The 23,270-nt window shown below is 51.8% G+C and overlaps 4 protein-coding genes across 4 annotated transcripts in view; 2 read left to right on the top strand and 2 right to left on the bottom strand.

The window, feature by feature from the left end:
• Positions 1–997: 997 nt before the first annotated feature.
• AP1M1 (adaptor related protein complex 1 subunit mu 1) lies at positions 998–11,730 on the bottom strand. Its single transcript, XM_083594737.1, has 12 exons — positions 11,432–11,730; positions 9,989–10,145; positions 9,272–9,339; positions 8,349–8,479; positions 7,895–8,042; positions 7,116–7,242; positions 5,969–6,111; positions 5,239–5,310; positions 4,859–5,017; positions 3,734–3,859; positions 3,246–3,321; positions 998–2,441 (listed from the first exon to the last, which is right to left on the bottom strand). Exons 1-12 carry the CDS (start codon positions 11,471–11,473, stop codon positions 2,419–2,421), a joined length of 1,272 nt encoding a protein of 423 aa, XP_083450863.1. The 5' UTR covers positions 11,474–11,730; the 3' UTR covers positions 998–2,418.
• A 140-nt stretch (positions 11,731–11,870) lies between these two features.
• RAB8A (RAB8A, member RAS oncogene family) lies at positions 11,871–18,456 on the top strand. The gene is made up of 8 exons (XM_083594955.1): positions 11,871–12,020; positions 13,048–13,108; positions 13,442–13,502; positions 13,943–14,020; positions 15,071–15,160; positions 15,911–15,976; positions 16,468–16,518; positions 17,632–18,456. The coding sequence occupies exons 1-8, from the start codon at positions 11,897–11,899 to the stop codon at positions 17,722–17,724; spliced, it is 624 nt and encodes a 207-aa protein (XP_083451081.1). The 5' UTR covers positions 11,871–11,896; the 3' UTR covers positions 17,725–18,456.
• Positions 18,457–19,112: 656 nt separating this feature from the next.
• On the bottom strand, positions 19,113–22,567 carry TIMM13 (translocase of inner mitochondrial membrane 13). The gene is made up of 3 exons (XM_083595011.1): positions 22,426–22,567; positions 20,008–20,076; positions 19,113–19,350 (listed from the first exon to the last, which is right to left on the bottom strand). Exons 1-3 carry the CDS (start codon positions 22,534–22,536, stop codon positions 19,252–19,254), a joined length of 279 nt encoding a protein of 92 aa, XP_083451137.1. The 5' UTR covers positions 22,537–22,567; the 3' UTR covers positions 19,113–19,251.
• A 173-nt stretch (positions 22,568–22,740) lies between these two features.
• Positions 22,741–23,270, top strand: part of FAM32A (family with sequence similarity 32 member A) — a 2,811-nt gene continuing 2,281 nt past the window's right edge. Inside the window, exon 1 of the mRNA XM_083594285.1 lies at positions 22,741–23,066. Within this exon, the coding sequence (XP_083450411.1) occupies positions 22,841–23,066 (226 nt within the window). The 5' untranslated portion in view covers positions 22,741–22,840. The remainder of the gene's footprint in view (positions 23,067–23,270) is intronic.

The following is a 23,270-nucleotide window of genomic DNA, read 5'->3' as shown; positions in this document are numbered from 1 at the left end:
AATTCCCAGCACGGTTCACAAACTACAGTTCCCAGGATTCTGGCAGAGGGACCCCTCTCCCCAGGACCTGAACTCTGCACCAAGAAATTTGCGGGGTGAAGGGATAGAATAATAGAATTGTAGAGTTGGAAGGGGAGCCCCAAAGGTCATCCAGCCCAACCCTCTTGCAATGCAGGAATCTCAACCAATGCATCCCTTACAGATGGCCACCCCAACCTCTGCGTGAAAACCTCCAAGGAAGGAGAGTCCACCGCTTTCCACTGCACGGTCAAACAGCTCTGACCGTCACAAAGTTCTTCCCAACGTCGAGTTGGCTTCCTTGCTATGTGAAGCCACGGGTTCGGGTCCCACCCTCCCAGGGAGCAGGAGAAAACAAGCTAGTTCCCTCTTCCTTTTGTGTCGGCCCTCGAGATGTGTGTCGAGAGGCCAAACTCCCAGCCTAGAGGCAGGTGGGGTCTGCAGGAAGGCACAACATAAACAAGTAATGGGGGACCCCTGGCTAGGTGGGACCAGAGACAGCAACTCTGGAAGGCCTGTGACGGCGCTCTGGCTGCCACAGCCAGATGGGGACAAGTGGGGTGCTGGGGGGTTCTGCCCTGGGCCCAGAGCTTGCTGTTCTAATTTTGAGCATCTCCCCTGTTACGATTACTATTCATTTTTTTCTTAAACACAGCTCAAAGAGAGAGAAAACACGTACACATTTGAAGTGGTTTACTCTCCCACTGTCGTTTCTCCTTCGCTCCTTTGGGCTGTGCTTCCAGCGACTGCAGGCAATGGGGATTTCAGCTCCGGGTCGCCACTGAACCCCTGGGTTGCTAATGGGAGTCCCCCATTGGTGTTGCAGCCGAGGAAGGAATCCCCTCTTCTTGGGGGTCCATGCCGGCTGCCCCCTGCTTCTGATTCTGCACGCCCATTGCAGAGAAATGCTCCCCTCCCTCATATTCCCAGGCTCCCTGACCCTCCCCACACGCACCCCACAAAGAGGCAGAGGCCAGTGTTTCCAGCCCAAATACTGATCAACAGAAGCTCAATTTATTTGAAACAGACTTTTCGGCAACAAGTGAACAATGGCCTCTTCGGCAGGAACGGCGGTTTGCTTGCTTGGTGGTGGTCCCGACGGCTGGGGGTGAGGAAGGGGCGGCGGTGGTCCCGTGTCTTCAACCTGGCTTCAGCAGGTAGCGCTAACCCAGCCCCAAATGTCACCCCGAGCCAGTCTGTCGAAGAAAACCTTTACACGCAACCACGGGGGTGTCCCCGTTTCCGCAGCGAGATCCACAATGGATTTTTCCCTGTGGCTCCAGCAGGGCCTCTAAAGCTGCCTAAAGGAAGGCGAGGAGATCCCAAACTTGGCTTTGTTTACTCTTGGGAAAGGCAGACTCGAACACTGGATTATCGGCACTGCAGACGTTTCTAGCCAGAGCTCCGGGGAAGGGAAGGAGGCGGAACAAAAGAAAAATGTTGAACGCTGACAAGTGGGGTGGGAAAGATGTGCTTCTTTAAACAGCAAAGCCAAACTGGTCACTGAGTAAAGGCAAATTGCTCAGGAGCAGGTGGAGCTTGAGGAGGAGGCGGGAAGAGGAAGAAAAGCATCGACATCCATCCAATTTTCGACACACACTGTTAGAAGCTGGACACTCGCAAGAACACTGTGCGCCTGCTTTCTTCTGCTGGGAGACCCGATTGCTGCCTTTTCAAAAGCAGTGTCAGACATCATGGCAAAACATGGAGAGGAAACTCCCCCCCCCCACCCAAAAATGAGGCTAATTTTCCAGATGCAGGGACTTTTCTACCACCAAGGAGCAGCCCAGTGTGGTCCAGGTATGGATTTGCCAGCTCGGCTGCTGCTTGTGAAAACTGCAGAAATCGGTTCTTCCCCCTCGGCTCCAGAATCGGTGTAAATCTGCTCAGTCCACCCGGTCTGAATTCCCTGCCCTCATGGGAAGGAGAGAGAGAGAGAGCATGTTTTCTGCAAGCGATGCGTCGTCCGGAGTCTCCGTTCCGACTGTCGGCAAAACAGGCCTGCGCTAATAAGTGTGGGGGCTTTGAGGGGCATCCACAGAGGTCAAGCAAGGGTTTCTCTGGCAAGAAGGGCTTGGCTAATACTCAGAAGCGGCTCCGGAAAGCGGACCAGAAAGCTCAGGCTTCTGAAGCGCGGAAATAAGACTGGCCAGGTTTTTCCTGAGGTCGGCTCTCTCTCAGGGCAACAGCTAACTCCTAACGTGATTAACACTGAACAAGAGAAACACACACACATTCACAAGGTCGGTGCCGAAGGCTGCCGGATTGGGGACTCAGGCTGGGTCCCGCTTCCAGCCGGCCAAACCTTCCCCACCCCCCGAGAACCACCTTCCGAGCACCAAACGCGTTTCTGAACTGGAAGATGCGCCGTTTCCTCGGTTGTGGCTGTTCAGACGGCCCTCACTGCGTCCGGAGTTGGTAATCTAGGGCAGAGGAATAGGAACGGATGGGAGATGTTTAGAAACTAGGAAAAAGGGTTTTACTCAGAGCAGTGAAGGAGGGAGGGAGGGAAGGCGAAAAGTCCATTTTTAAACTGGTACTGAATCCGAATTGGTTTGTTGTCAAAAGGTAAAGGGACCCCTGACCATTAGGTCCCGTCGCAGACGACTCTGGGGTTGCGGCGCTCATCTCGCTTTATTGGCCGAGGGAGCCGGCGTTCAGCTTCCGGGTCATGTGGCCAGCAGGACTAAGCCGCTTCTGGCGAACCAGAGCAGCGCACGGAAATGCCATTTACCTTCCCGCCGGAGCGGTACCTACTGATCTACTTGCACTTTGACGTGCTTTCGATCTGCTAGGTTGGCAGGAGCAGGGACCGAGCAACAGGAGCTCACCCCATCACGGGGATTCGAACCACCGACCTTCTGATCGGCAAATCCTAGGCTCTGTGGTTTAACCCACAGCGCCACCCACGTCCCTGGTTTGTTGTTAATTTGTTTTAAAATTTGGAAAAGTGGTCCCTGCCAGAGAAGAATGGCAAATTAAACTGTTGGGCTACGTCGAAATGGCAAAACTGAAACCCAGCCAGATGGGCGGGGTATAAATAATAAATTATTATTACATTATTGTAAGCTGAGCCCCTACTCCTGCTGCTTCGCAAGTCCAGACCCTCCTGTTCTCCGCTGCCGTTCACACATGCATTTGCAACATCAACAAGGCAAGCCCCGCCCCAGACCATTACCCCTTTCCCAGGTGCAAGGAGGGGGAAGAACACGCGCCTCTCCACCTACCTCCGTTCTGAGTGATGTAGCGGACCCAAGGCAGGGCCTGGTACCCACTCTTCTCAATTATCTTCAAGTAGCGTACCTGCGCCGGGGGGGGGGGGGGGAGAAAAGCAGAGCGAGTCACTTCCGCTCTCCATATGAACCTACCCAGACCCCAAGATCGTCTTCCGAGGCCCTCCTTCGTGTGCCTCCTCCTCGAGAGGTGCGGAGGGTGGCAACACGAGAGCAGGGCCTTCTTTGCAGTGGCTCCCCATTTGTGGAATGCTCTCCCCAGGGAAGTTCGCCTGGCGCCTTCATTATACGCCAGGTAAAAATGCTCCTATTGATGGTTGCGTAAATTAACAGAACTTTGTAGAATTAGTGAGCATGACGGCCAAAGCAAGAAACTGCAGGATTGCCGTGACGCCTTGCTTAGCCCCCCCCCCCCCCGTCTTCGCAATGGACAACCCCAGCCCCCCACCATCCCGTCCCCCCGACAGCGAAGAGCTTATCACCTGGATGCCGGAAGTGGTGAAATACGGGATTTCGAACTTAACGCTGATGGGTGGCTTCCCCTCTTTGTCCTCCGCTTCCACGCTGGGGAGCCCAAAGTGAGCTCGCATCAAGTACTCCTTCCCTCCCTGCGGGGAAAGGCAGAAAGTCAGGGCTCACAGCTCCCCTCCTTGAATTGTGCTAGAACCATTTATAAGCCCCCTCAGAGGATGGGGAGAGCCAGGCTAGGCTGGAAAGGCTGCCTTCTCCCTTCCTGCAGCCAATCGGAAGCCACGCCTGGTTTCTCAAACGTTTTGGAAGTCGAACAGAATGGATTCCGTTCGACTTCCGAGGCACCACTGTATATACAGTATATATAAAAATTAATATTGGTTCATCTGCCTTCTGACATGCCCTCCATCTCGGCCTCTGGGATCTCACCCAGGGTCCAAACAAACTCTTAGCTCACCCACAAAAGTCTCACAACATTGAGAGGTGCTAAATGGGGGCCAAGCCACAGTCAGATCCCCAAACAAATTTTCCGGGGTCGGGTTCCCCTCTTTCCAGACACCCCAACAGTGCCATATTTACATATAAGCTAAACAAGCTCTAGTTTGGGGCCCCACTCTCTTGGGGGCCCCCCAAAAAATTAAAGGAAAAAAGACTGGATGTACATTTCCAAAATATAAGATAAAAAACAAAATAAAACCTACATACAGCAACAGTGTTTTGTGTTGTGTAGGCTCCTACGATGTAAGTCATGGGGTCCACTGCTAACCTACTCCCTAAAACATAGCTGTCAACTTTTCCCTTTTTTAAAGGGAAATTCCATTATTCCAAATAGGATTCCTCACAAGAAAAGGGAAAAGTTGACAGCTACGCCCTAAAATATCCCTGGTTTGCTCCTTTCTATATATAGGGTGCCTACATTCTGCATGGACTGGTTGCGTGGCAACAGGTGCAAATGGCTTGAGATACCTATTGGGTCCATAAATGACCATAGAGCATATATTCAACACAAAAAACAGCGGCAATTTGTTGTTGACAAACGACAGCTGGACATAGAAAGGGCCCCGTTACCTTCAGGAGCTGAGGGCCTCATCAAACCTAAATCCAGCCCTACACCCCAAAAACCCAGACAGGCTTACCGGGAAAGACTTGACCGACCAGACGATAGCGCTGTTCTCGGGCACCCACTTCACACTCCCGACGGTGGTTTTGAACTTTGGCGAATCCGCGTCGTTTGGGACAGGGATGTGGATCTCCACGTTGTTGGCTGTCGACCTGCGCTTGAACTGGCTCTTGGCCTAAGGAAGAGCCAGCACAAAGGAGAAACGGGAGTCTCGGTTTTTGTCCATCCCCCCCCACCCCATATTGCTTTATTAGTTTCGAAAAGAAAAATTACTGTCAACCAAAAACCCCCCAAAGAGTAGTAAAAATTACAAAGGGTAAATTGAATTCTTACAACATAGCTTCCACTTGTGACTTTCAGTCCCCCCCAAAGAAACAGAGGGAGGGTCCCACTCACCTTGATCATATACTCTATGCGGCTGTGGGAATGCTTTTCTATGACCGACTCGATCCAGATCAGGGGTTTCACCTGTGGGCGGAGAGAGAAAAGGGGTGTCAGGAGCCTGCTCAGTCAGGATAGGTACCGCGAGTGGAAAGCAGGAAAGCCCCCGGACACAGCGGCTGCGAAGAAGAGGGGTCACGCTCTGGGCTGGCAACCAGGCCAATAATTTGGGAGAGGACTTTGCATGGAAGGTCCAGCATAATAATAACAATAAGAACTTATTATTTATATGCTGTCCATGTGGCTAGGTTTCCCCAGCCACTCTGGGCGGCTCCCAACAGAATATAAAACACCAGACATTAAAAGCTTCCCTAAACAGGGCTGCCTCCAGATGTCTTCTAAAAGTCAGGTAGTTGTTTATCTCCTTGGCATCTGACGGGAGGGCGTTCCACAGGGAGGCACCACCACCGAGAAGGCCCTCTGCCTGCTTCCCTGTAACCTCGCTTCTCGCAGGGAGGGAACCACCATGGGGCCCTCGGGAGATGGACCTCGGTGTCCAGGCTGAACAATGGGGGTGGAGACGCTCCTTCAGGTCTACTGGGCCAAACTGTTATCCCAAAGAAGCTGGAGACCCAAGTTTGGAAAACACCAGGCTAGACTGAAGGGAAGAAGAAAACAACAGAAAGGAGGGGGGGAAGGCATAAGGAGGGGGTTTGCTCCCGCCCTCGGATCAACACAGACTCACGTGAGTGTTCAGGCGATAAGACATGAGCTCAAACTCCCCATCGGGCGGGATGAACGAAATAGTCCTGTCGTTTTCGAAGCGAGAGAGCCGGACGCACTGGTGGAACTTCACATCTTCCAGTTCCACAGATTTGCTTTTGCCTCCTGGTGGGAGGAGGAGGAGGAGGAGGAGGAGGAGGAGGAGGAGAAGAAGAAGAAGAAGAAGAAGAAGAAGAAGAAGAAGAAGAAGAAGAAGATTAAAATGAAAAGAGCCTGCAGTTATTTTGCCCTGACATGGCCCTAACTGTCCAGGAAGGAGAACTGGCGATGATTTGGGAATAAGGAGGGAGGCTGCGGAGAGACAAGGGGCCCTGAAAATGCAAGGGAGAATCTGTTTTCCTACTCACACACACAAACACCCCCCTTGGTTCTCAAACTTAATCCGTTCCGGAAGTCCGTTCCAAAACCAAAGCGTTCCAAAACCAAGGAGTACTGCTTTCCCATAGAAAGTCATGCAAATTGGATTAATCCATTCCAGACTTTTAAAAACAATCCCTAAAACAGCCATTTAACGTGAATTTTACTATCTATCGAGACCATTGAACCATAAAATGAAAGCAATAAACAATGTACTGTATTATAAAATAAAGAAGACAGTATTGTAGATGAAAGCAATTAAAATTGTTATTTTTTTCTTCCCCGCACTGATGACAGTCATTGTTTGGATGGGGGGCTTTTATCCATTTCTGCAGTCACACAACCAATCAATCGGTAACTGAATTGGGTTCTACACAGTCACAAAAACAAATGAACCGAAAAAGCCTGAGAAACAAAAACACAAAATAAAGAGGAAAAACAAAAGCGCCTAACTTAATCCGTTCCGGAAGTCCGTTTGACTTCCGAAATGTTCGGAAAACCAAGGCACAGCTACTGACTGGTGCAGGCGCCTTGGAAACAAGAGCCGACAGCCGCGGCGGACGTTCGGCTTCCAAAAAGTTCGAAAACCAGAACACCTACTTCTGGGTTTTCAGCGTTTGAGAACTAAGGTACCACTGTAGTTGAAAAGACGCCCCTAGCCTGACCCACCTCTCTCCCCGCGAAGGGTGAGTTCCTCAAAGAGGCAAGGAAAGAACCCGAAATGTTTTGGGAGCCGCCGCAGACATACTCACGGCCAGTGTTGTCGAAGAGGACTTTGTCGTTTAAGCCCAGGCGGAGCTCTGGCATCCCGGAGAGGAAGACCCTCATTTTGATGGAGCCCACGATCTCGCTGCGCAGAACGTTCCCGTTGGCGCTCACCTGGGGCGGGAGGGAGGGGGGTCACTGGACAAGGACCGAGAAGGCACCAACCAGCCGCAGGAGGCCACTTTTTGAGGCCTGCCGGCCGATGACGACGGCTCAGGCAACGGCCGAGGGGTATAGACAGATCAAATGAGCGTGCAGAAGCAAGAACAGACGGGAGGAAGTTCTGCAGCCCCCACCCCGAGACGCGGAGGTCAAGTGGGCAGCTTCCGGGCCACCGGATCGTCCTTCAACCATCTCGCGGTTGACATTATCAAACTTGCAAGCTGCAAGTTTCTGGCTGCGCAGGAAAAGCATTTCAGTTCCCAAAATTGATCCCGGCTGCGCAGATAAAATACAGCAGACAGAATTCTACAGGGTGTTAAGCATGCGAAAACAGTCCAGATAGCAGGCATCTTTTCTTGGTCATCAAGCAGACGATAGTGATGGTGCCTAATTTCAAACACTGTTCTTAGAAGGAAGGGAGATTTGGCGATGGAGCTGAGGGCAGTAGACTCTCCTTCTCTGGTCATCTTTGTGCAGGCTGTGGGGTGTGCACGTCCTCCCGGGGGCAGGGATCTTGTAGCGCCGCCCCCAGCGCAATGGGTCCACACCCTACAAGCCTAAGGGACCTTCCTCTGAAAGCTGGTAAGCAGAAAAGTGTACTCACCAGGAGGTTCACCGATTCAATGACGTCCAGGAAGACCTCGTTTTTCCGGTACTTGATCCCTTCCGAACGCCAAGACACGGCGTTGGTAACAGTGGCCGGAGGGCGTGGCGCTCCCGTCTCCAGCTTGTGACCTTCTTGGGTGATGTACCTTTCCGAAAACACAGGCAGAAAGTCAAAACACAACACTCTGCACCTTTCCACCCCAGAGACATGCTTAAAACGATTCCCCAGCTGGCCGGGAAATGGCGAAGAGATTTAAGCCTAGTACAACCACGCCAGACAGAGGGACACACCACCGATCTCTTCTCCCTCAAACCCCAATAGTGTCTCTAGACTCAGTCTACACAGCAGCAGCTCCTGAGCTCAGACAATTCTCTCCTCTCCTGCCAAGATTTCAGCAGCCAATTTTGAGTCTCCGGCTGCTTCTCTCAAGAGATTCAGCCCAGACACTTACTCTTGTAAAATCTTGCTGTCTGTGGTCTGCGGGTATCCGAAATCCATCAGCTCGTCTAAGAGTTCGTAAATGATCACAAAGTTGTCTCGGATGCTCTCTTCCTCCAGCTCTTTGAAATACTCGGAAAACACCTGAAACGGTCAAGAAACAGCAAGGGGTCACCCAGGACCAGATGTTAAAGTGGCAGGTAGCAGGTCTCCTCAAATAAAAAAAAGGTTGTTCACAACCTTTGAAACTGCTAATGCTGGAAAGGTGGGGAATGCATTCGTCAACCACCCCCAGATTCCTCCATCGCTGTTGGTTTAATCCTGTACAGTGGTACCTTGGTTCTTAAACTTAATCCGTTCCGGAAATTCCGTTCCAAAACCAAAGCGTTCCAAAACCAAGGCGCACTGCTTTCCCATAGAAAGTCATGCAAAATGGATCAATCCGTTCCAGACTTTTAAAAAGAACCCCTAAAACAGCCGTTTAACATGGATTCTACTATCTAACGAGACCACTGATCCATAAAATCAAAGCAATAAACGATGTGCTGCAGTCACACAATCAATCAATCAATCAATCAATAGTAGTTGAACTGGGTTCCACACAGTCGCAAAAACAAAACAAAAAGAGCCACACAAATGCAAAATAAATAGCAAAAACAGACAGACCTCAGCATAACACTCAAAACGGAAGTGTGGCACTCAAAACGGAGCATGTTCGGCTTCCGAAAGAAGTTCGCCAACTGGAACACCTACTTCCGGGTTTGCAGTGTTTGGGTTCCATGTTGTTTGAGTCCCAAGGCGTTTGAGAACCAAGGGACCACTGTATTAGGCTCCTTCGCCCAAGGGCATGACAAAATCCACAGGGGGGAAAACTCTCAGGGCCTCAGCATCTCTGACTCAGTACATCTGCAGGAACACAGTAATTGCCACACTTACCTGAACAACCTTGTAGAGGAAGGAAAACACCAGAGAGACGCAGGCGTTCTTCTTAGAGGTGGCAACCACTGGGAGGGGGGCTGTGTTGAGGAGTTTGTCGCTTAAAAGGAGGGGGGGAGCATCAACAAACACATCTGCAGGTTTTCAAGTTGACGGTTCTCTGTATTTCTTTTACATTTTATTCGCTTCGCTTTGCAAACTTGCCTCCCTGTTGACCAATCGCCACAAGGCGAATAGCGATGCTAAATTTAACCATGTGAAATCTACCAGGGATGAAGCACAGCAGACCTTTTCCAGGCACTGGCTAGATTTAAATGAACACAAGCCCCTGTGTTGCAAAAGGTAACAATCTACAAAAATGCAAAACGCCGGCTAATAACTGTTAGTGAATATACAATCGGTTATGAAGTCATTCAAAATATACAAACAAGCCACTTCAAAATGATGTATATATCGTACAACGCATCTTGCAAAATATACAAGCAACTACAAGTTACGACAAGTAGTTACTACAAGTAAGGGTGAGTGTTCTACATAGAAAAATACGGCATTTTATATTTGGGACCTTGGAATTCTTATAAAAAGGGGATTTTGGGAAGGTGGGGGCTGCCACGGATAAGGCCCACCTCCTTCATAGCAACCACCTGCCTTGTATCGTGAAGCGGCCCTCCAAGCAGAAGAACTTGGAAAGGCACGTTTTGCTTTGGCAAAGGATACGATATAAGTTGTTGTGTTTGATCCACATAAATCGGACGCCTCCATGGGCCAGGATGGGAGACAGAGTCCCTTCCTCTTCCTTCTCCATGAGGATCGGCATGAAATGCTCGACTTCTGACATGTCCACATCTCCGCGGTAATTTCTGCAGATGAGGACCTGGAATCGGCAGGCGCGTGTCGGGTGGTTTGGGGCAGAGAGAGAGGAACAAGAGAGAATCTTCAGCAGCTGAAACGGAAGTCTAAACCATGACGTTGCCACTGTTCAGTCACACCCAGGAACAGCCCCCCACCACGTCCGGGGCGCAGAAGGAAACTGCTGGCTTCCTTCTTTGGGAAGGAGCCAGGGCCAGAAATCTGCAGGCTGCGGTGCTCCTTTTGCAAAAGAAGGCAGCCCCTGCCCAGTGACAGGCAGGGCCTTCCTCTGGGAGGGGAGGTGGGGATCAGCTCCCCACCCAGCTAACTCCCTGGTCTCTAATAATAATAATAATAATAAGAAGAAGAAGAAGAAGAAGAAGAAGAAGAAGAAGAAGAAGAATAGAAGAAGAAGAAGAAGAAGAAGAAGAATAGCATAAATAGTATTAGTATTTATACACCAGCTGGATGACTCTCTGGTCGTCAATAATAAAAATAATAACTTGTATTAGTATCAGTACTAGCATTGGTACCCCATCCAGCTAACTCCCTGGTCCCGAAGAAGAATTAGTATTTATACCCCAGCTGGATGACTCCCTGGTCATCAATAATAATAATAATTAGTATTAGTATAAATACTAGTATTAGTACCCCATCCAGCTAACTCCCTGGTCACTAATAATAATAGTAATGATGATGATATTGATATTATTTTGATATTATTTATACCCCAGCCACCCTGGGGCAGCTTCCGACCCCGTATCTTCCTAATTTTATTATTCCAACCCGCCCATCTGTCAGCGCTTCCCCAGCCACTCTGGGTGGCTTACAGCATATATATATATATATATACAGTGGTACCTGGGGTTATATATGCTTCAGGTTACAGACTCCGCTAACCCAGAAATAGTGCTTCGGGTTAAGAACTTTGCTTCGGGATGAGAACAGAAATCGTGCTCTGGCGGCGCGGCAGCAGCGGGAGGCCCCATTAGCTAAAGTGGTGCTTCAGGTTAAGAACAGTTTCAGGTTAAGTACGGACCTCCGGAACGAATTAAGTACTTAACCTGAGGTACCGCTGTATATAATTATGTATATAAAAAATCGTAACCCAACGTCAAGCCTTTCAGACGTGACAGGGCTGCCTTCCGAGTCCTGGCCAGGTAGGGCTGCTTTGGGCTAGGGAGGCTCCATTCCCTTGGGGGGGGAGGCCCACTGGACCCCACGCCCCCCTCAAGGGACCACCTCCCCGGCCCCCCCTCTTTTTCCTGTCAGGCGGAGGCGGGTAGACTGCTCCTGCCCCGGGAGGCTCACCTTCCCCTTGAGGTCCAGCACGTAGACGGCGCTGGCGGACATGGCGAGGCGCTCGGGGGGGGGGGGAGGCCCACAGGCGACCCCTCCCGGGCAGCGGCAGCAGCGGCCTCGGCGAGCTCCCAGGCGCCGCTTCCCCGCTTCGGAGCCGGAGAGGCCGCGCCAACGACGCGCGCGGGCTAGAGCGGTCCTCTCTATAACTCTCGTGACGTAGTTATTAGAGCGTCCCTCTCTTTCGGCGCGCGCGTCGTGACGTAGCGGCTAGAGCGGCGCTCTCCCTCTCTCGGCGCGCGCGTCATGACGTCACCGCCAACGAACGTTGCTGACGTGGCACCAATGGGATCCCCGGGCCTCGGCGAGAGGCGGGAGCTCCGTCGGCCTCCTCCAATGGGAGCCTCCCCGCCCCGCGGACGGGCAGCCCCGCGGGCCTATCGCCACCCGCGGCCGCCGCTTCCCGGCCTGAGGAACATGGCGAAGACCTACGACTACCTCTTCAAGCTGCTGCTGATCGGCGACTCCGGGGTGGGGAAGACGTGCGCGCTCTTCCGCTTCAGCGAGGACGCCTTCAACGCCACCTTCATCTCCACCATCGGTGCGCCCGCCCCCCGCCCCCTCCCTCTCCGTCGCCATGGCAACCGCGGAGCCCCCCCCCTCCCCCGAGATGGCAGGCCGACCTCGCGGGGTTGGTGGGAGGACCCGGAAGGGGAAGCCCCGCCAGGGCTTATTTCGGTGGGGGGGAGGCTCCAGCTGACACCCCCCAAAAGAATAATGCAGCTGACACCCCCAAAAAAGAAAAGCCTGCAGCTGACACCCCCTAATAATAATAGTCATAGCCTGCAGCTGACACCCCCTAATAATAATAGTCATAGCCTGCAGCTGACACCCCCTAATAATAATAGTCATAGCCTGCAGCTGACACCCCCAAAAATAATAATAATAATAATAATAATAATAATAATGATAATAATGATCTGCAGTTGACACCCCTAATAATCATAGCCTGCAGTTGACACCACCCCAAAATAATAATGCAGCTGACGGTGCAGGAAACACCTCTGGGGCGCAAAGTGCAGGTGGGGGGGGGCAGCTGGCAAGGCCCTGGCTGAAACCCCACCTTGGCTTCCCCTCCTCCGGGTGAAAGCACCTTGCGGGGAAAGACGGGAGGGAAATAAGCGGAGTTCCAGGGGGCAGCAAAAAAGGAGACGGAGAGCTTAATATGTGGCGCTGTGGGTTAAACCACAGAGCCTAGGGCTTGCCGATCAGAAGGTTGGCGGTTCGAATCCCCGCCACATGGTGAGCTCCCGTTGCTCGGTCCCTGCTCCTGCCAACCTAGCAGTTTGAAAGCACGTCAAGGTGCAAGTAGATCAATAGGTACCACTCCGGCGGGAAGGTAAACGGCGTTTCCGTGCGCTGCTCTGGTTCGCCAGAAGCGGCTTAGTCCTGCTGGCCACATGACCCGGAAGCTGTACGCCGGCTCCCTCGGCCAGTAAAGCCAGATGAGCGCCGCAACCCCAGAGTCGGCCACGACTGGACCTAATGGTCAGGGTCCCTTTACCTTTTTAATAATTGTCAGCTGTCAAGTGCCACCTGTTAACTGGCGGGTGGTCTTCTCTGTGCAGGAATCGATTTCAAGATCAGGACGATAGAGCTTGATGGCAAGAAGATTAAGCTGCAGATCTGGTAAGGCAGCCCAGGAAATTATCCTTTCCAGTTTGTTGGGGGGGGTGCGTGTCCCTGAGACTCCTACGAGGAAGGGTGGTAGGCCTACGGATGATCCCTGACAAGGCCACTGCGATGGCAGAGCAGCGGCACAGCTTATGTTGCTGCCACGGCGGGAAGAACGCAGAACATCCCAAAATGGCGCAGCAGCACACTAACCTCCTGGGCCTTCTCCCGGCACGGCGGGGCTTCAGCCCCACGCTAGAGCTTCTCGGCCAGCGTAACTTGAGGGCAAGGCAGCGGAGGCCCTGCCTTGCTGTTGTCGTCATTTCTCTTCTTGTGCCTTTCCTCCAGGGACACTGCTGGGCAGGAACGCTTCCGGACAATCACGACGGCTTACTACAGAGGAGCCATGGTGGGTAATAATAATAATAATAATAATTTATTATTTATACCCCGCCCATCTGGCTGAGTTTCCCCAGCCACTCTGGGCAGCTCCCAATCAAGTATTAAAAACAATACAGCTTTAAATATTAAAAACTTCCCTAAACAGGGCTGCCTACAGATGTCTTTTAAAGATAGGATACCTGCTTATTTCCTTCACATGTTCCACAGGGTGGGCACCACTACCGAGAAGGCCCTCTGTCTGGTTCCCTGTAACCTCACTTCTCGCAAGTGGGGAACCGTCAGAAGGCCCTCGGTGCTGGATCTCAATGTCCGGGCTGAACCTTTGACTCGGTGCTGGTCTCCCTTTGTCTCGGGTCGCAGCTGACCTCGTTTTTATATACCATATTTTTCACTCCATAAGATGCACCTGACCATAAGATGCACCCTATCCCCGTTTCTTCTCTTTAGGGCATTATGCTGGTGTACGACATCACCAACGAGAAGTCGTTTGAAAACATTCGGAACTGGGTCAGAAACATCGAAGAGGTATGTTCTCCTGCTGCTCTGTCTCTGTGGTCGGAGGCTGTCTGTTTCTGAATACCAGCTGCGGAAGCTGCCAGAGAGGAGACTTGCTTTTGTGGAAGTCGTGGTGTATATCCGTGGACACGAAAGCTGGGTGGGAACAACATCAGTCAAGACCAGAGGCAGAAAGAAGCCTCTCTCTGCTGTTGTTGTTGTTACTTTATTGAATTAATATACCGCCCTATACCCAAAGGTCTCGGGGCGGTTCACAAAAAAGATCACTATAAAATCAAAATAAAAGCAATAACCCAATAATACACCCCCCCCAAAAAAGAGCCACATTTAAAAAGGGATGTTGACCAGGTCAACCAAATACTTGGTTAAAAAGGAACGTTTTTGCCTGATGCCTAATTTAGTCTGATTTAGATGGGATATCCTCTCCCTCCCAGCCTTTTGCGACTAGAAATCTGGCAGCGACTGTAACATACATAAAGACTCCCCTGAACTTTTGGGGGATTTCATTTCCCATAATTCCTAGCAGGAAGGCTTCGGGTTTTGGGGGGAAGGAGCATTTGAAACGGGCTGCTTCTGTTCTCGGACGCTCAGAGGAGGCTCTCCTCCTCCCCGAGGGCTCCTCTTGTTGCTCCATAAAGCCTGCTTCTCAGAGGTGCGGTTTCTTGCAGGATCCGCTGTGGGACAGGACCGTTGCCCTCTAGAAGGTAACGAATGGTGAGCCAGCCCTTCTGCTCGCTCATTCCGGCTGGCAAACCCCTCCGGAAAATGCATCTTGCCACAGTCCCTGCTCTGCCATTGCCCAGTTCTGCAACTAACACGGAACGCTTCTGCTTTGTTCCAAATGAGCGGCATGGCATTGTGGAGTTTTTTGCAAGCGTTTGAAGTGCAGTGAAAGTTTCATCGGCTAAGGGGGGGGGGACCTCTGAAAGGCCTTTTCCCTCCCACAGAGCGGGAGGAGAAGCGCTGTGTCGGCATCTCAGCCACCAGCTCTGCATAAAGACCAGGCCGTGTCTCTTTTTCTCACCACTGCGCTCTCTCTCCCCCCCCCCCCCCCCGCAGCATGCGTCTCCAGATGTGGAAAAAATGATCCTCGGGAACAAGTGCGACATGAACCACAAGCGCCAGGTCTCCCGAGAGCAAGGAGAGAAGGTGAGGACGGTTTCTGGCGTCCAGAGATTAGCCGGTCGTGTGTCACGGGAAAGGCAAGGGGGGATGTCGAGGGAGCTGACATCCAGAACAGAGAGAGACAAGGAAACGCTATTTCATTGAGGAATCAGAACAGGAATAATAATTATTATTATTATTTATTTATTTATACCCCGCCCATCTGGATGGGTTTCCCCAGCCACTCTGGGTGGCTCCCAACAGAATATTAAAAACGCAATAAAAGATCAAACATTATAAAACTTCCCGAATCTGCCTTCAAATGTCTTCTAAAAGTCATACGGTTGTTTATTTCCTTGACATCTGGTGGGAGGGCGTTCCACAGGGCGGGCGCCACCACCGAGAAGGCCCTCTGCCTGGTTACTGTAACCTCGCTTCTCACAGGGAGGGAACCGCCAGAAGGCCCTGGGGAGAGGGACTCCGGGGTGGAGATGCTCCTTCAGGTATACTGGGCCAAATTGTTGTCCCAAAGAAGCTGGAGACCCAAATTTGTTATTCTGTCTCTCACAGCTACAATAAACCTACCATTAAAGTTATGGACTGGTCATTTCTTTCATCAGAGAGCAAACGAGCAAATTTAGCAGGGGATCAAGTACATTTTCCCTCACTGTATGTTGGATTCGGGAATGGAAAATTTTTTAGAACTGTGTTTCTCAAGGCAGATGCTGGTTCCTGTGTTCAGGGCCCGCCTGCGTAACTGACCCGAGACCTCGCCCCATTTTTTTTCTCGTTCAGCTGGCCAGCAGCTTCGGCATCAAGTTCATGGAAACCAGCGCGAAGGCAAACATCAACGTAGAGAACGTGAGTGCCGGCCTTGCCTGCCTGACCCTTTCCCGGAAGCCTTTTCCTCCGGTTCAAAGGGCGGAAGGACGCCTGGGGCCAAGCCCCCCAGGCAGAATCTCTTAAGCCCAAGCCCTTCCAACCCCACTCAGCGCTGCAGCAAATCTGCAAAACGGGGGGCCCGCTGCAAAAACAGCTGCCACTCCCCATCATTTCTCCCTCTCCCGACCCACAATCCTAATTTGCAAAGGTCTGGCCCGCTGCTGCTGCTCTCGCAGGCGACGGGAGACATTGTGCAACTATCAGTGGTGTGTTGTGACAGGTCGCAAGGGCCGTTTGGGGACACCAGAGAGCCAATTGCCCTCTCCGCATAACCTCCCTCGAGTCTTTGGCTTTGCATTTTGGCGTGAGCGCAGGAGAGCAGCACGAGCTACGGCTCTCCAGAGGCAGGCCTCGTCCAATCATTTTCACATTTATATATATTTTTTCTATTTCCCCGTTTTAAATTTCAGGCGTTTTTCACTCTGGCCAGAGACATCAAGGCGAAAATGGACAAGAAACTGGTGAGTTGCCTTGGCTAGAACGCAGATTTATTTGTTGCGTTTATATCTCTCCTTCTCCAAGGAGCTCAAGGCTCCCCCTCCTCATTTAATCCCAACAACTGTTTGGTGCAGGTTAGGCTGAGGGGAATTGATTGGTCCAAGCGTGCTTCAGGGCTGAGTGGGAGATTTCAACGCTGGTCTCCCATGTCCTAGTACGGCACTCTTAACCGCTAAACCAGGCATGTCCAACTCTCAAGAGACTGCGATCTACTCCCACAATAACAAAAAAGGGGTTTGCAGTGTTTGGGTTCCAAGTTGTTTGATGACCAAGGCGTTTGAGAACCCTGTGTGTGTGTGTGTGTGTGTGTGTGTGTGTGTGTGTGTACACACACAAACCATCAAATACATGAAACAGTATTAACTTGTTCAGTGTTGTATAAGAAACTAGTTGGGTTGAGGAGGACAGGTGGCAAAGGGTAAGAGTTTTATAACTCACTATCATAAACAGTTAACAACGCCAGCAGGGTTGTATGTCGGCTTGTGGCGATAATGGTTAATGCCTTTTTGTAAAAAATGTAGATAGGTTGAATGAGTGAAAAAGGAAAACGTATCAATGCTTTGGTGTAAAAAACGAACTGCGAAAGCCATGAGTTGGCTGGGAGGGAAGTCACTAAGCTCATACGAGCAAAAAGTAAAATGGAAAATAAGGGTGTATTAAATATTTAAAATGGAAGAGTAATAATAATATTATTATTTTTTAAAGTTCTATAATATGGCAGAAGGGGAGGGGGCGAAATGAGCTTTGAGGTCGCAGCCTTTGGAGTTGCTAGGAGCATAGAGCCCAAAAGTAAAATGAGGATGTATTTAAATGTTTAAAATGGAAGCGTAATAAACATATTATTTTTTAAAAGGTTCTATAATGTGGCAGGAGGGGAGGGGGTGAAATGAGCTTTGAGGTCGCGGCCTTTGGAGTTGCTAGGAGCGCAGAGCCCGGGTCTGCTGGGTGCCATTGCCCTGCTCCCTCCCCAGGCCAGAGTTTGACCTGCCGCTCCAGCAGTTTGCAGCAGAGGGAGGCAACAGGTTGGAACCCAAGCCCACCAGAATGACCCTCCCATGGTCCTTTTGCATTCACAGGAAGGCAGCAGCCCTCAAGGCAGCAGCCAGGGGGTGAAGATCACCCCCGAGCTACAAAAGAAAACCAGCTTTTTCCGATGCACCCTCCTCTGAGGGGGGGCAGCCTTACCGCGAGCCTCTGCTCACGCTTCCTGGGCCGTGCCTGTTTGCAAGAGGCTCCTTCTTCCGTTCTCCCTGTCTGGCTCCGAACCCACCAACGCAACCCACCGCGCTGCATTTGCTGGAACGGAACCGAAGAAGGGGCTTCTTTCCACGACGGACTCCAACGCCGTTTTCCCCTCCCGTCGCGCCTGCCCGGCGGGAAATGCGTCACCTATTTGCGGTGTGGGGAGGGGGTCGCTTTGGGGAGAAAAGATGCGGATCAAGAAATCAAGACACGGGAAGTTTCCTAACGGGTTTATCTCTCTCTCTGTCTCTCTCTTTCTGTCTCTGGGATGTGTTTTGGATAACTGTATCAAGACTAGTAGAAAAAAAAAAGTCAGAATAAGGCTCAATGATTTCCTGCTGAATCCCCAAATCTACGAATGGTCAGGGGTGCCATTGGAGCCCCCCAAGACATTTCTATCAGGCTGGATCACACAGCCGGCTTAAAAGCACTGATTTTGTTTTATTTTTGGTAGCAGATTTTAACACACACACCCCTTCCCTCGCCTTGCTTTGTGGGGGCCGCAGAGCTCACCGATTCCTTTCACAGGCACGGAAAAAAAGGCGTCTGAAATCTGCTCCTGGTGTGCTCTTGGCGATGATTCTGGACACTCCTGTGATAGAAGTTGCACAATGCCTCGATACACAAATGAATAAATCTATTTTTTTAGAGAAAACAAAGCTTGTGTGAGATGCTACTTGAGTTTGTGACTGGGAACATCTGGCAAACCTCTGGTTGCCTTCAGTGGGGCCCCAGTTGCTGTCTGGAAAGGTCTCCTGTGGGACGATGGATTCTTCTGCCCAACCCTCCCCAACATCTATTATTATTATTATTAATTATTATTATTATTATTATTATTAATGCCCTGCCCATCTGGCCGGCTTTCCCCAGCCACCCTGAGCGGCTCCCAACAGAATATTAAAAACACGTTAAAACATCAAACATTAAAAACTTCCCTAAACAGGGATTCCTTCAGATGTCTTCTAAAAGTAAGAGTTGTTTATCTCCTTGACATCTGACAGGAGGGCGCCACCACCGAAAAGGCCCTCTGCCTGGTTCCCTGCAACCTTACTTCTCGCAGGGAGGGAACCACCAGAAGGCCCTCAGGAGATGTCTGGGGTGGAGACGCTCCTTCAGGTCTACTGGGCCTTTGAGGCCATTTAGGGTTTTAAAGGTCAGCACCAACACTTTGAATTGTGCTCGGAAACCTAGTCCCCTGGTCCAGATTTTTTAAACTGCTTTTCAATGGGATGACCCCTGGGGTCCCGACATTACAATTCTGCCGAGCGCCTAGACGTTGCCAGGGCAAAAAACGAAGAAAGGCAGGAGGCAGTGCCACAGGTTTGTCATTTTATTTCCTGCCACCCGGACCAAAATCCTGCCCACCCTAATTAAACCACCTTGCTGGGTGGCCAGGATAGGTCCCTCGGCCAAGTCCATGGTGGGGCTCCTCAGCAACCCCACTGCCCCCCCCATCACATGTTGGCTCTCTCCCTCTGCAGCCGGGAGTTGTAGGCCCTTGAGACGGTGTTCCAGGCATCCATATAGCGGTCCATGCACATCGCGACGCATTTCTGAGAAGGGAGAGGAAAAGGAGAGGGTGGTCAGGAAAGAGGAGCAGGCTGCAAGTCTCCATCACTGGGGGCTGGGGAGGAAGCTGAGTAAATGGGGGGCTGTTTTTACTTTAATTACGTATTCTCCAGTTTGAGATCTTGATTTTATTCTGTGAACCGCCCTGAGACTCCTGGGTATAGGGGGGCAGTATAGAAAGAAAGAAAGAAAGAAAGGGAAGAAAGAGAGAAGAGAAGGGAAGGGAGGGAGTAAGGAAAAAGAGAGGGAGGGGGGAAGGAAGGAAGGAAGGAGAAGAGAAAGAAAAAGAAGGAAAAAAGAAAGGGAGGGAAGAGAGAGATGGAAGGAAGAAGAAGAAGAAGAAGAAGAAGAAGAAGAAGAGGAGGAGGAGGAGGAGTTTGGATTTGATATCCCGTTTTATCACTACCCTAAGGAGTCTCAAAGCAGCTAACATTCTCCTTTCCCTTCCTCTCCCACAACAAACACTCTGTGAGGTGAGTGGGGCTGAGAGACTTCAGAGAAGTGTGACTGGCCCAAGGTCACCCAGCAGCTGCAGGTGGAGGAGCGGAGATGCGAACCCGGTTCCCCAGATTACGAGTCCACCACTCTTAACCACTACACCACACTGGCTCTCTGGAAGGAAGACGGGCGGCTAGCCTCACCTGCTCGGAGTTGTCGAGGGAGCTCCCGGGTTTCCCAATGCACTTCCGGAAACATTTGTCCGTCATCCTCTGCAAAGGAGGGAAAAGGAAAAGTTTGAATGGAAGAACAGAGACAGGGTTAACAGTGGCGGACATAGGCATCTCAAATTTCAGGGGTGCCCTGTGCACCGCCAAAACCTGCCCCTCCCCACCTCTCGCCTTCCGTTGGGTGTCATAGTTGGGGCACCTACTACAGCCCCCCGAAGTCTGGTGCCCCCCTAGATCAGCCTTTGAAGGTCAAGGAGGGTCCTGCAGGCTGCGAGGTCTTTTCTCCGGGGGGGGGGGGGGAGCAAGAACTGCCTGTAGCAGGGGGGCCGGCTTGAATAAAATATAGGGGGGTGGGAAGAAGAGGCAGTTAAGCCCTGCCTTGCGCAGTCCATCCCAAGACGGGGTGGAGGAGATGCCATTACGGAAAAGCATTGAAAGTCCATGTACTTTTGTAAACCAAGAAAATGCTTAATAAAAAAAACATTTTTTTTAAAAGCATTGGACGTACTCGGTTGTTAGCGGTCCTACCCCACCCCTAAAGTTTTCCAACTTTGATTTCCTAAAAAAAGGAAGAAAAAAGCTCAACAGTTGCAATAAATAATTTCTAAGCTATAATCAATGAAACAACATCAAGCCACAGTACATAAAAATAATACAATGCAAACTGAGAAGCAGAGACTGGAGGGTGCAGCAAGGCAGGTGTAAAGAGGCCTTGCCTGATGGGAGTCTCTCCCCTCTTCCGACTAAACGTAAGGAAGAAACTTATTGACATTAAGAGCTGTTGGAGAGTGGAGCGGTCCCCCTCGTTGGTGGATTCTCCTTCCTCTCAACTAGGGGCAGGGCCTTTTCAGTACTGGCCCCGACTTGGTGGAACGCTCTGTCCCAAGAGACCAGGGCCCCGCAGGACTTGACGTTTTTCCGCAGGGCCTGCAAGACAGAGCCTTTGGTTTGGACTCAGTCTGACCCTTATCTATGGGCTACTATTAAAATCAGGCTGCATTTTAAATTGGGGGTTTTTATTGTAATTTTACTGGTGTTAGCTGCCCTGAGCCTGGCTCTGGCCGGGTATAAATAAAAAATTATTACCCTGTGCACGAATGGCACAGATAAGCACCGTCTGCACTCTGGCACCTACAGATGCTCTGGGCGGATGCCCCTCTTCCCTGCGCCTTGGAATGAATCATCAGTTACAGCCTCGATCATCCCATCACCGAATTCCTGGCTGGCTTTGTGTCAATAAATCAAAGAGCGCCAGTGGCAATCTGACATGTACCTTCCCGGCCCAAACCGTTACACCTGAAACCATGCCAGGAACTCTTTCTGGCTTGGCGTGGGCTTCAGAAGGCGAAGGTAGTGTCTCTGCTCACAGACGTGTGTCAGGAAGGCTTATGGAAGGCAAGCGTCCAAAGATTAAGAGGGGGGAATGAAGGAGGGGAGGACAGGTGACCCCACCTGGGCCCGAACTCACCCCCCCCCTCAATAATCACCCCAGGCCTCAAAACTGTCCAAAATTCCTTTTGTCTTCTAAAAATCCACAGCTAAAGTTTCCCTCTGTTTTCTCACAAGACGCATAGGCAAACCGCTACTTTTATCGGGACAAGAGAGCTTCCAAAAGGGCTAATGAATAGACTCTGTCAGAGCAGGCCTTAGAACTGACTCTTATCTCATTCAGTTGCAACATCTTTGGCCATGCTGAACCACTCTCATTCCCCTTTCCTGTGTTACTGTAAAAATCTGGGTGCGAGGCTGCGCTGCCACCCAGCTCGTAGGACTGGAATATGCAGAGCTGGAGATATGCGTGGATAAGCACATCCTGATGAGAAGACAATGGTCCATGTACTGGCATTTCCTGGAGGAAAGGCTTGGCAGACAGGATTAGGGTCTTGACACCTTGCTTGAGGGGATTATGGAGGACAGGGGAGGTGTGATGGAGTCCTAGAGAAATGGAGCAAATTGGCACGTTGATTTTCTATGAATTTTATAGATTTTAGTCCCTTTTGACATTGACAATTGGAAAGAAATTGATATATTGTAGCGAAGAAGAAGGTGAAGAAGACATGCCCCCCCTTCCGTATCACCTGGGAAGGGCGCCAAGAGTCCAAGAGTCCCAAGGCAGGAGCTTTCTGTACATGCTCAGGAACCTCAACATGGGGCAGGACTCTGGAGGAGGAGGAGGAAGGGGAGGGAAGTGGAAGGGGAAAATATGCTCTGTGCACGTGGCTGTGAACCCGTCTTGCTCCTTCTGCCAGTTCATGGAGGTGGAAAGAAAGCTTCTTCTCCGAGTCTGGTGACTCCCGTCTCCCTTTCCCGGGCGCAAGATCCCCCCCCCCCGGGTTCCTCCCTCCCTCCCTTCCCCCAGGTAGCCTGCTCCTGCCCGGGAGGCTCTCTCACCTGCAGCAGCTCCTGCGCGTTGGCCACGGCGATCTGCACCTTGACCTGCTCCATCAGGGCCCCGGGGTCCAGGCGAGCCCCCGACGCGAAGTCCCCGCTGCCCGACGCCATCGCCCGCGCCAGGCCCGACGCCGGAAGGAAGGGGCAGTGCGCCTGCGCCGCGCGGCACCCAGGACTGCGTTTCCCGGCGAGCACCGCGGAGCCAACGCATGCGCGGTGCGTTTGGGACGAGTAATGAACATAATGCGCATGCGCCTCGCTATAGTTCCCGGCGAGCACCGCGGAGTCCGCGCATGCGCGGTGCGTCTGGAGAGCTTCCCGGCGCGGCAAAAACGTCGTTCGTGTCTCTGCGGCGAGGCAACCCCGGAAGCCGCTCTAGGCTGTCCCTCTCCCTTCCCCTCTCCAACGGAAGTCCATGCTCCCTCCAACGGCCCTTACTCATTTGCCCCGGAAGTTCACTCCCGCGGCACCCCCCCTCCCTCCATTTGCCCCGGAAGTTCATGTCGGCACCCGGAAGTGGTGGCCGGAGCAGCTGGAAGGAAGGAGGCGGAGGCGGAGGAGGATGTCGGAGTACGAGGCCGTCCAGCGGGGACCTCTGCGCCTGAAGGCCGGCGTCGGGGTGTCCCCCGCGGGGAAGCGGTGAGGGGGAGAGCGAGACGCCCTCGGGAGCCTCCTAGAAGGGAAACTTCCGGGCGGGAGGGAGGGACTTCCTGCCGCTTTGGGACGAGCGGGCTATAAGGCCCTTCGGGCTTACAAAGCGCTTGTGCGCACGCGCGGGGAGGGATGGCGCCCTTGGAGCCTGCGGAACTCCCTGCCACGGGAGGAAAGCGGGTGGCCGCCAAGCT

Source organism: Podarcis filfolensis (genome assembly GCF_964270895.1).
Source record: "Podarcis filfolensis genome assembly, chromosome: 18".
Classification (NCBI taxonomy): Eukaryota; Metazoa; Chordata; class Lepidosauria; order Squamata; family Lacertidae; genus Podarcis; species Podarcis filfolensis.
Note: the sequence above shows the minus strand (reverse complement) of the source record. Positions and strands in the feature narration are given on the sequence as shown.

What these genes read in the sequence shown, in the direction of transcription:
- AP1M1 (XM_083594737.1), bottom strand. Translation starts at nt 11,473, where the DNA reads ATGTCCGCCAGCGCCGTCTACGTGCTGGACCTCAAGGGGAAG. An exon ending in CAAACACAACAACTTATATC is followed by an intron (nt 9,340 to 9,988) that starts GTATCCTTTGCC and finishes CCCCCCTCCCAG; the next exon opens with TGGTTGCCACCTCTAAGAAG. An exon ending in TTGAATCGGTGAACCTCCTG is followed by an intron (nt 7,243 to 7,894) that starts GTGAGTACACTT and finishes CTCCCGCCCCAG; the next exon opens with GTGAGCGCCAACGGGAACGT.
- RAB8A (XM_083594955.1), top strand. Translation starts at nt 11,897, where the DNA reads ATGGCGAAGACCTACGACTACCTCTTCAAGCTGCTGCTGATCGGCGAC. An exon ending in CACCTTCATCTCCACCATCG is followed by an intron (nt 12,021 to 13,047) that starts GTGCGCCCGCCC and finishes TTCTCTGTGCAG; the next exon opens with GAATCGATTTCAAGATCAGG. An exon ending in CAAACATCAACGTAGAGAAC is followed by an intron (nt 15,977 to 16,467) that starts GTGAGTGCCGGC and finishes TTTAAATTTCAG; the next exon opens with GCGTTTTTCACTCTGGCCAG.
- TIMM13 (XM_083595011.1), bottom strand. Translation starts at nt 22,536, where the DNA reads ATGGCGTCGGGCAGCGGGGACTTCGCGTCGGGGGCTCGCCTGGACCCC. An exon ending in ACGCGCAGGAGCTGCTGCAG is followed by an intron (nt 20,077 to 22,425) that starts GTGAGAGAGCCT and finishes CCTCCTTTGCAG; the next exon opens with AGGATGACGGACAAATGTTT. An exon ending in CCCTCGACAACTCCGAGCAG is followed by an intron (nt 19,351 to 20,007) that starts GTGAGGCTAGCC and finishes CTCCCTTCTCAG; the next exon opens with AAATGCGTCGCGATGTGCAT.